Raw genomic sequence first — 11,148 nt, forward strand, 5'->3', positions numbered from 1 at the left:
CCTGGAAGGCTGTAACCTCGACCTGGAAGGCTGTCACCACGACCTGGAAGGCTGTCACCTCGACCTGGAAGACTGTCACCTCGACCTGGAAGACTGTCACCTCGACCTGGAAGACTGTCACCTCGACCTGGAAGACTGTCACCTCGACCTGGAAGGCTGTCACCTTGACCTGGAAGGCTGTCACCTTGACCTGGAAGGTTGTCACCTCGACCTGGAAGGCTGTCACCTCGACCTGGAAGACTGTGCACCCAGTCACACACACCTCCATCTCAAATGCTCTCCATTAAACCATAAATACTCCTCATGCGCATTGAACAAACATAATACGTCCACTATTAAAGTAAACATTGACCATTATAAAACATAGAGGATAATGGAGAAGGTAATATTCAAATGTCAAGCTTAAAGACGATGGTCAGCCAACACGCCGTCATTGACCTCACACACAGTGTTGGCACATCTAGGTGAGCACACACACACTCGTAATTCTGTGGCGCGGGTTCGATTCCCGCACGAGGCACAAACAAATGGGCAAAGTTTCTTTCACCCTGAATGACCCTGTTACCTAGCAGTAAATAGGTACCTGGGAGTTAGTCAGCTGTCACGGGCTGCTTCCTGGGGTGTGTGTGTGGTGTGGAGAAAAAAAAAGTAGTTAGTAAACAGTTGATTGACAGTTGAGAGGCGGGCCGAAAGAGCAAAGCTCAACCCCCGCAAACACAACTAAGTGAATACATTAGGTGAATACACACACACACACACACACACACACACACACAATGTAATGTAATGAAGATAGGTGTAGGGAGCAGGAGACCAGATACAAGGCATCATTTGGAGGATGAAATTCTTCAAGAGTCAGAGAGAAAGACTTGGGGGGGTTGATATCACGCCAGACCTGTCCCCTGAAGCCCATATCAAGAGGATAACATCACTGGCATATGCCAGGTTGGCCAACATAAGAACGGCCCTTAGAAACTTGTGTAAGGAATCACTCAGAACCTTGTAAACCACATATGTAAGACCAATCCTGGAGTATGCAGCTCCAGCATGGAGTCCATATGTCGTCAACCATAAGACTAAACTGGTGAATGTTCAAAGGTTTGCTACCAGACTAGTACCCGAACTGAGGGGTATGAGCTATGATGAGATACTACGGGAATCTTCCTGTTCATGTCGCAGGAAGACAGAAAAGTTAGAGGGATATGATCACCACTTACAAGATTCTTAAAGGAATTGATAGGGTAGATAAAGACATATTATTTAACACAAGGGCGCACGCACTAGGGGACACATGTGAAAATTTAGTGCCCAAATGAACCATAGAGACATTAGAAAGATTTTTTTTAGTGTCAGAGTAGTAGACAAATGGAATGCATTAGGCAGTGATGTGGTGGAGGCTGACTCCATACACAGTTTCAAGTGTAGATATGATAAGAGCCCAGTAGGCTCAGGAACCTGTACACCAGTTGATTGACAGTTGAGAGACGGGACTAAAGAGCCATAGCTCAACCTCCGCAAGCAAAACTAGGTGAATACACACATAATGTTAAATAAAAGAAACATGTTTCGTTTCTCATCATGCTGCTAAGTGTTTCATTGAAAGTTCAAAATTGAATCTGTTTCAAGTAAGTGTTTTTTTTTCAACCATATATCATGTTTTTCTTTATTTAAACCTCATATCGTGTTTCTCTTTCTTTAATCCTTATATCGTATTTTTTTAACTCGTGTAAAACACGTAGACGGGAATTTTCTTGTTTAAAACACCTTATTCGAGTCTGTCTTTATATCACTAGATCATGTCGTGGTACAGTTGACTAAAGCGCCTCTGGGAACACCCAGCGCATAGATTCGAACCCTCATCAAGGCTCCTGTGGATTCTTTCTTTGATATATCACGTTAACGTGATTTCTCTGTATACTATTATTGACGTTTACACTTAGGCTTACACTTCCTTATTGCGTCAGGTCGACACAAGCGTTTTGACGAGGCCCAAATTTCTATTTAACAAATGAATATCATTCCCGCTTGGCAAAACAAAAAGTTAATATATGCAAAGCAAAAGGATACGACTCGTGTATTCAGAAGACTTTCATTGTATTGTAAAAGAATATCATTCAATTGTTACATACTTTTCAGATGGATTTGATGTTTCAGGATATGTAAAGCTTAAAAAATAGCAGTAAGAATTATGTAATAAATGTGGGAGACTGTAACCTTTCCATCCCTGCCCACTGGATGGGTATGGGGTCGACTACCACCCACAGGACGGACGTAGTGTCCACTATAACCCACAGGATGGGTATGGGGTTCACTACCACGCACAGGATGGATATGGTTTCTACTTCCATCCACAAGATGGGTATGGGGAAGCACTACCCCCACAGGATGAATATGAGATTCACTTCCACCCACAGGATGGGGATAGAGTCCACTAGCACCTACATGATGGGAATGTGGTCCACTACCACCCACATTTTTTTTATACAAAGACAAATCGTGGTTATGTATGAACCTCTGATCCGTTTACCTTGATGGCAGTGAAGTGTTAGATAGACCATATATTGATTTCTTTGTAATCATTACTTGCTCTTATCTATATAAAATAAAATATTAAATTAAACTAATTAGATCACATTTACTAATAATTATTTGACAACGAACCAATATGTGTTAGTATTTATATAGAAACTCTTTAAGGCTTGGTTTGTTAGTGTGGGAACCGACCTGTGAGATTTATATTTATTTAATTTATATGAATTTATATTTACGTTAATTTATATACTTCGATAGCAATTTGTATAATGATAAGTGGACTGTATTTCTGCAATAATCTCAATCTCACAAATCGATCCTCTACACATTAGGGGGGTTTATTAAATTAATATATATGCAGCCAATCAAACTACAGTAATAGACTACATACATTGAAGAGGTTCCTTATCTTATAGTACAGCAGGTTAGTCCACCAGGTATAACTAGGGTGTAGACACCAAATTATCCTCTTTGAGGTAGCTTCCATCACCCAGTAACTGGTGCACAAAGTCCTTGCTTCCTCGTCTTGACCTGTCAAAAGGGCGCTAGCTGTAAAGCCAGATACCTATATATGACAAGCTATATCAGAGAAAATACTGTACATGGAACATGAAGACCTGGCTTAATTACCTTTAGTTTGAGGCTATGTCGCGTTCTAACCGGGACACCCTACCCAATGACATTAATGGCCACTAATGATAGATAATGGGTTTCGGAAAGAACACTTAACTCGATTTGTAGACAGCGTGTTGGAGATGGTACACCTTTGGTTTCCATAACACTACGTCCAAGTAAAATTAACAGGAGCCGAATTTGCTCCCATGAGCCTCTGGTCTAGTATCAACAATGGCTGCCCCTTCCTCACCCTGACGCCTGGCTTACATTGTCCACATGACAGAAAGTGATAGAAGGGTCACATTTACTCTACTTTAATATTGATAATTAAGTTAATTTATATGAGATGTTTTTATGATGGTAAAGTTCAAAGACTAATGTATTTAAGTATAATTCCCACCATAATAGGTGGAGAATATAATAGTATGTGGTGATGATATCCCGTTTTCTATAGACGGTAATTCCACTACAAGTTACGTTTTCTATGGGTTACTTGTTGGTAATACAGCTATTATCTGTATGATTATTAAATGGTGTCGGATTTTCCGACAGTTAGTAACGTCAAGGTACACAGTGTGTGTGTGATTTAATGCTTGATGAAAGTTAAAATACATAGCTTTAAATTTGAATATCTTTAATGTTGGTTTATTTGCATTGATATGAATATCAAGTCATTTCAAAAAACATGATATAGAAAATAAGCATTTGTTATGACAAATATAAGTCAAGAATCCCACCAAAGTTCATCAGTGATGGAAAATTTTGACGACCTGGCCATGGTGATTTTGCACCATGAAGACTCGGAGGTCAGGAATGGGACGGTCGAAGGGGAAGCCCATAGGACGTTTGTCAGGGTATTTCTGTCCATGAATACCGCAGTAACCATGGGTGCTGCCATGGTCGTTAACAGTCAGGTCATCTTGGACACCATCATCTCCGCTGGTAATGATAACGTCGAGCCAGAAGTCCATGCCCTGTTCCCTGCCCTTGGGCAGCAGCAGCCTCTGTGGGTGACCACAGCTGCGACTCTCCTTGTGAGGCAGCTCAGCGCCGTTGGCCACAGCCTCGTAAGCGTCGTGGATCAGTTGATGGAAGGACACGCGGTCAGGGATGGCCACAGACGACTCGGAGGACTTGCGCTTGATTTCGTTGTCTCCCGCATGCACTGCAATATGGTAACATTGGTATTAAGAAATATATTCAGTATAAATTCTATTAAGTTTATATATACAAATGTACATTTTATGTAAGATAGAATGGGTTGTTGCAATAATATTATGGGGAAAGAGAGCTTCATGAAAGTACCGTTAACATTATAAAATAAGATAAAATTAAAACTAATTTGGTGTCAGTAAAACTCACCTTCAGTCCAGAAGGTGTCGAGCAAGATGGCTCCCCAGCGGTTCTCGTCGATGTCGAGGGTAATGTGGTTCTCATCCTGCTTGGGGCTGATGTAGACGCGAACGGTGACTTTGTCGTCGTGCTCGGCCTGGGCGTGAATGTTGAGGGAGAATGGCTTGTGGTTCAGACGGGATATGTGAGTTTTGACGGAAACTTCGTTAACGTTCTCTGTTAAGTCAAGAGCGTTACTCAGGTCAAACTCAAAGTCTTCGAAGAAAGTAGAGAGTTCACTGACTTCAACACCAGTGATCTTAACATTGCTGTAGAGTAAATCTTCCGTAGTGTAGGGTGGCAAGCTGTCCTTGTGCTCCTTGAAGATATTATCCATGTATTTGTGGAGTCGGAAGAATGCGGGGTCGCGGGTCGCAGTCTCGAAGTGTTCCATGACTCCTGGGGGCATGTTGAACTTGCGTTTGGGGTCAGACTGGGCACCCAAGATGCGGTGAGCTTGGTTATGTAGAGCGCCATAGTAAGCAGCATTGGTGGTATAGGTGGAAGACTCGATGATGTCACCTAAGATATCAATACCATGTTCGTTGTTAATGTCAGTTTTTGTGCCATCGGCGTTGATGATGTACCCGTGAGCAATGGCATCACGGATTCGACTTTCCAGCTCCTTCAAGTCACGAATACGGGCCACACCTACAACATCCTCGAATTCCTTGTTGTCGGGACGAGCGGGGAACTCTCCGCCATATTTGTAAGTTGTGTGGGGAGCAAATCCATCTCTAATTGGGTGGTCCCAGTACAGTTCATCAACTTTAGGCAGGAAGTTAGAAAGACGCTCAGCGTCGTACCTGGCTGTTAGCTGATGATGAGCCCAGAAGAAGAGCTCTCCCTTGCGGTCGATCTTAGCTCCATCCCACCAGAAGGGGAAGTCCATATGCCAGTGGACGTGGTGAGAGTTGAGGCCAACATCCTCACCGAAGTAGGCCACACGCTGTTCGCGGTTCTTTTTGCTGCCAGTAAATTCCATCTTAAAGTTGCCTGGTGTTTGTGTCATCTTAGCAGCATAAGCTTTGTCGATGACCTCAGAGTTTGTGAACAAATGGGGTGTGACCTCATAGAGAGGTGGCAAGACCACATGAGGTGTTAGCTCAGAGTGGGTCACAGCCACATACAGAGCATAAACAAACTCTCCTTCATTCACGCGCTCACGGAAGTAAGCAGCATTATTCTTGAAGGCTTCAAAGTCTGCACTGTGCAGCAAGACATCGACAAGCAAGAGGGCTTCCTCACGCTGACGGTCGTTGAAGAGGGAGAACCAGTGATGCTGCTCGAGCAAGCGGTTTTCATCCAGCTCATCCATAAGGTGCTTTATGGCTGCGCCACCATCAGTACTCCTGTCAGTGTGGTCTCTTGGGTTCCATGTTTCTGCTGCCTCCCTCAGGTCTGTGAAACCTGACTGGATGTGGCTGGTGACTTTGTAGAGCAGACGGTTGATGGCCTGCTGCTGGTGGGCCACGTCTGTGTCAGCGGACACAGTGGCCACCAATAGCGCTGCTACGAGCACTGTCCACTGCATGTTGGCTGCCGCTGCTGCTGTGGTAGAGAGCGTTCCTTGGCGTCTCTCTTATATATCCCTTAACAGAGTCCAACTAGCGGCAGTCGTATCTATTATTTTAAGATTAGTCCTACGTAGGAAATCCATACACTTATCAGTGACTTTGATCTTTATGTGTTATTCATGTGCCTTCGACTGTTGCCAGGTGATCTACTAATTAATGAATAACAACCTTAGTTACTGTATAATTTATTTTTTCAAACTCCTTTAAATATGTAAGATTCCATTTTCTGATGTTCTTACCATGAGAGTTAAACTCAGGAAGATCGAGGGGCATCTTTTCGTCTTATTGTCAAGTTTTGCCTGCAGTTGGAGATACAAAAGTGATTCCTGAATACTCCCGAATGATTCTATTTGTTGGATATGATAAGATCATTTAGCGATACGAATCTTTCTAATTCTCTATTATTTTTTGTGTCAGAGCTGCTTTTCAGTTGGAAATAATCAACTCTGTGAGTTCTTTTGTCCACTTGTTTTTAAGCTGATCTGTCAAAATTTGTAAAAGGGGATTTGAATCACATGAAAATACGGTCTGTTTTCAGTGAGACATCCAATTATACGTTAAGTTGTAAATGTTATTACAATACTCATTACAATCTTACATCATTACAGACTTACATTTCATTACTATTTGAGGTTCTAAAAATAAACGTTTTTACGAGGCCCAAATTTATATGTAACAAATGAATATCATTCCCGCTTGGCTAAACAAAAAATAATATATGCAAAGCAAAAGGATATGACTCTTGTATTGAAAAGACTTTCTTTGTATTGTAAAAGAATATCATTCAACTGTTACATACTTTTCAGATGGATTTGATGTTTCAGAATGTGTAAAGCTTAAAAAAATAGCAGTAAGAATTATGTAGTAAATGTGGGTGGCTGTAACCTTTCCATCGCCGCCCACTGGATGGGTATGGGGTCGACTACCCCCACAGGATGGGTATGGGGTCGACTACCCCCACAGGATGGGTATGGGTTACACTATAACCCACAGGATGGGTATGGTGTCCGCTACCACCCACAGGATGGGTATGGGGTTCACTACCACCCACAGGATGGGTATGGGCTCAACTACCATGTACAGGATGAGCATGGGCTCAATTACCCTCTATAGGATTGGTGTGGGCTGAATTACCACTTACAGGATGGATATGGGCTCAAATATCACGTACAAGATGGGTATGGACTCAACTACCGCCTTCAGGATGGGTATGGGGCTCAACTACCACCTTCAGGATGGGAATGGGCTCAACTACCACCTACAGGATGGGTATGGGCTCAAATGTCTCCTAAGGGATGGGTATAGTGTGCATAATAAATGAACATAACTAACTAAAAACCCGTGTAAATATTTATAAAAAAAAATCTGGCCACTGTATTATGTTTGATACAGGGCGAAAGTAAAATAATAAATTAATGATAAAATCACAAAAATGTGATGACATTAGAGTATATCAAGGTCGTACAATGGGATCGAACAAACTTCAGTCGGTAGTGCGTGTGACTAGGGAGTTCTGGGGAACGGGTTCGAGCCCACCGTACAGCCTTAATATTGTCTTACAACATTTTTTTCAATACAAAGACAAATCGTGGTTATGTATGAACCTCTGATCCGTTTACCTTGATGGCAGTAAAGTGCTAGATAGACCATTTATTGATTTATTTGTAATCATTACTTGCTCTTATCTATATGAAATAAAATATTTAATTAAACTAATAATATCACATTTACTAACAATTATTTAACAACGAACCAATTTGTGTTAGTATTTATATAGAAACTTTTTAAGGCTTGGTTTGTTAGTAACGTCAAGGTGCACAGTGTGTGTGTGATTTAATGCTTGATGAAAGTTAAAATACATAGCTTTAAATTTTAATATCTTTAATGTTGGTTTATTTGCATTGATATGAATATCAAGTCATTTCAGAAAACATGATATAGAAAATAAGCATTTGTTATGACAAATATAAGTCAAGAATCCCACCAAAGTTCATCAATGATGGAAAATCTTGACGACCTGGCCATGGTGATTTTGCACCATGAAGACTCGGAGGTCAGGAATGGGACGGTCGAAGGGGAAGCCCATAGGACGTTTGTCAGGGTACTTCTGTCCGTGAATACCGCAGTAACTATGGGTGCTGCCATGGTCGTTAACAGTCAAGTCATCTTGGACACCATCATCTCCGCTGGTAATGATAACGTCGAGCCAGAAGTCCATGCCCTGTTCCCTGCCCTTGGGCAGCAGCAGCCTCTGTGGGTGACCACAGCTGCGACTCTCCTTCTGTGGCAGATCATCGCCGTCGTTAGCCACAGCCTCGTCAGCGTCGTGGATCAGTTGAGGGAAGGACACGCGGTCAGGGATGGCCACAGACGACTCTGAGGACTTGCGCTTGATTTCGTTGTCTCCCGCATGCACTGCAATATGGTAACATTGGTATTAATATATACAATTTAAAATTCTATTGTTTATATATACAAACGTACATATTATGGAGGATAGAATGAATTGTTGCAAGAAGAACTGCGAAAAGAGAACTTCATGAAAACACCGTTAACATTATAAAATAAGATAAAATTAAAACGAATTTGGTGCCAGTAAAACTCACCTTCAGTCCAGAAGGTGTCGAGCAAGATGGCTCCCCAGCGGTTCTCGTCGATGTCGAGGGTAATGTGGTTCTCGTCGTGCTTGGGGCTGATGTAGACGCGAACGGTGACTTTGTCGTCGTGCTCGGCCTGGGCGTGAATGTTGAGGGAGAATGGCTTGTGGTTCAGGCGGGATATGTGGGTTTTGACGGAAACTTCGTTAACGTTCTCTGTTGAGTCAAGAGCATTACTCAGGTCAAACTCAAAGTCTTCAAAGAAAGTAGAGAGTTCAGTGACTTCAACACCAGTGATCTTAACATTGCTGTAGAGTAAATCTTCCGTAGTGTAGGGTGGCAAGCTGTCCTTGTGCTCCTTGAAGATATTATCCATGTATTTGTGGAGTCGGAAGAATGCGGGGTCGCGGGTCGCAGTCTCGAAGTGTTCCATGACTCCTGGGGGCATGTTGAACTTGCGTTTGGGGTCAGACTGGGCACCCAAGACGCGGTGAGCTTGGTTATGTAGAGCGCCATAGTAAGCAGCATTGGTGGTATAGGTGGAAGACTCGATGATGTCACCCAAGATATCAATACCATGTTCGTTGTTAATGTCAGTTTTTGTGCCATCGGCGTTGATGATGTACCCGTGAGCAATGGCATCATGGATTCGACTTTCCAGCTCCTTCAAGTCACGAATACGAGCCACGCCTACAACATCCTCGAACTCCTTGTTGTCGGGACGAGCGGGGAACTCTCCGCCATATTTGTAAGTTGTGTGGGGAGCAAATCCATCTCTAATTGGGTGGTCCCAGTACAGTTCGTCAACTTTAGGCAGGAAGTTAGAAAGACGCTCAGCGTCGTACCTGGCTGTTAGCTGATGATGAGCCCAGAAGAAGAGCTCTCCCTTGCGGTCGATCTTAGCTCCATCCCACCAGAAGGGGAAGTCCATATGCCAGTGGACGTGGTGAGAGTTGAGGCCAACATCCTCACCGAAGTAGGCCACACGCTGTTCGCGGTTCTTTTTGCTACCAGTAAATTCCATCTTAAAGTTGCCTGGTGTTTGTGTCATCTTAGCAGCATAAGCTTTGTCGATGACCTCGGAGTTTGTGAACAAATGGGGTGTGACCTCGTAGAGAGGTGGCAAGACCACATGAGGTGTTAGCTCAGAGTGGGTCACAGCCACATACAGAGCATAAACAAACTCTCCTTCGTTCACGTGCTCACGGAAATAAGCAGCATTGTTCTTGAAGGCTTCAAAGTCTGCACTGTGCAGCAAAACATCGACAAGCAAGAGGGCTTCCTCACGCTGACGGTCGTTGAAGAGGGAGAACCAGTGATGCTGCTCGAGCAAGCGGTGTTCATCCAGCTCATCCATAAGGTGCTTTATGGCTGCGCCACCATCAGTACTCCTGTCAGTGTGGTCTCTTGGGTTCCATGTTTCTGCTGCCTCTTTCAGGTCTGTGAAACCTGACTGGATATGGCTGGTGACCTTGTAGAGCAGACGGTTGATGGCCTGCTGCTGGTGGGCCAGGTGTTTGTGAGCGGACACAGTGGCCACCAGGAGCGCTGCTACAAGCACTGTCCACTGCATGTTGGCTGCCGCTGCTGCTGTGGCAGAAATCCTCACTCGCGAGTTTTATATACTGAACATACCTGAGTATTTTTACCTGAAATACCTGTACTCAGGTATTTTTATGTTCCTGAGTTCAGCTATCTGCCGGCATTCATGTGTTTGTAAGATAAAACGCATTTGGGTAATTCAAACACTTATTAATGACCTTCATCATTAGGTGTTTGTCAGGTGCCTACGACTGTTGTCATTTGATCAACTAGATAATGAGTAACAATCTCAGTAATTGTATAATTTCTTTTTCAACCTGTTTAAATTTGTATGGATTTAATTTGTCGATGCACTTACGAAAGGATTGATTCAACTCATTAATATCGAGGAAGTCTTTCCGTTTTTTGTCAGGTTTTGCCAGCAGTTGGCGTTACGAAAGTGATTCCTGAATACGCTTGAATGATTCTATTTATTGGATATGACAAGTTCATTAAGGGATAAGAATCTTGTTAATTCTTTATTATTTCAAGTTTCAAAGTTGTTTTTCGGTTAGAAATAATCTAACTCTCCGAATTCTTTTGTCTGCTAATTTGTTAACCTGATTGGTCTTAATATGTAAAACGGGATTTGAGTCACATAAAAATACGATTTGTTTTCAATGAGACAACCAATTATACGTAAAGTCGCTTATGTTATAACATACATCATTACAGTTTTAGAAGCATCATTACAGACTTACATATATCATTACAGTCTTATATCCATAGGGCCTCACGGCTGAGTAGACAGCGCTCGGGAGTCGTAGTCCTAAGGGCCTGGGTTCGATCCTCGGGCAGAGGCAGAAACAAATGGGCAGAGTTTATTTCACCCTGGTGCCCCTGTTCAACTAGCA

The 11,148-nt window shown here is 42.9% G+C and overlaps 2 protein-coding genes across 2 annotated transcripts; both read right to left on the reverse strand.

Moving 5' to 3' along the window:
- Positions 1-3,764: 3,764 nt before the first annotated feature.
- On the reverse strand, positions 3,765-6,095 carry LOC123760027 (hemocyanin-like). Its single transcript, XM_045745388.2, has 2 exons — positions 4,510-6,095; positions 3,765-4,312 (listed from the first exon to the last, which is right to left on the reverse strand). Exons 1-2 carry the CDS (start codon positions 6,071-6,073, stop codon positions 3,894-3,896), a joined length of 1,983 nt encoding a protein of 660 aa, XP_045601344.1. The 5' UTR covers positions 6,074-6,095; the 3' UTR covers positions 3,765-3,893.
- A 1,885-nt stretch (positions 6,096-7,980) lies between these two features.
- Positions 7,981-10,319, reverse strand: LOC123760026 (hemocyanin A chain). The gene is made up of 2 exons (XM_045745387.2): positions 8,723-10,319; positions 7,981-8,531 (listed from the first exon to the last, which is right to left on the reverse strand). The coding sequence occupies exons 1-2, from the start codon at positions 10,284-10,286 to the stop codon at positions 8,110-8,112; spliced, it is 1,986 nt and encodes a 661-aa protein (XP_045601343.1). The 5' UTR covers positions 10,287-10,319; the 3' UTR covers positions 7,981-8,109.
- Between the last annotated feature and the right edge of the window lie 829 nt (positions 10,320-11,148).

The sequence above is a fragment of the Procambarus clarkii genome, chromosome 16, assembly GCF_040958095.1.
Source record: "Procambarus clarkii isolate CNS0578487 chromosome 16, FALCON_Pclarkii_2.0, whole genome shotgun sequence".
NCBI lineage: Eukaryota > Metazoa > Arthropoda > Malacostraca > Decapoda > Cambaridae > Procambarus > Procambarus clarkii.

Bases quoted from the DNA above. Each gene is read 5' to 3' on its own strand.
- LOC123760027 (XM_045745388.2), bottom strand. From the start codon at position 6,073: ATGCAGTGGACAGTGCTCGTAGCAGCGCTATTGGTGGCCACTGTGTCC. The intron at 4,313-4,509 runs GTGAGTTTTACT...ACCATATTGCAG, and splicing joins CGACACCTTCTGGACTGAAG to TGCATGCGGGAGACAACGAA.
- LOC123760026 (XM_045745387.2), bottom strand. From the start codon at position 10,286: ATGCAGTGGACAGTGCTTGTAGCAGCGCTCCTGGTGGCCACTGTGTCC. The intron at 8,532-8,722 runs GTGAGTTTTACT...ACCATATTGCAG, and splicing joins CGACACCTTCTGGACTGAAG to TGCATGCGGGAGACAACGAA.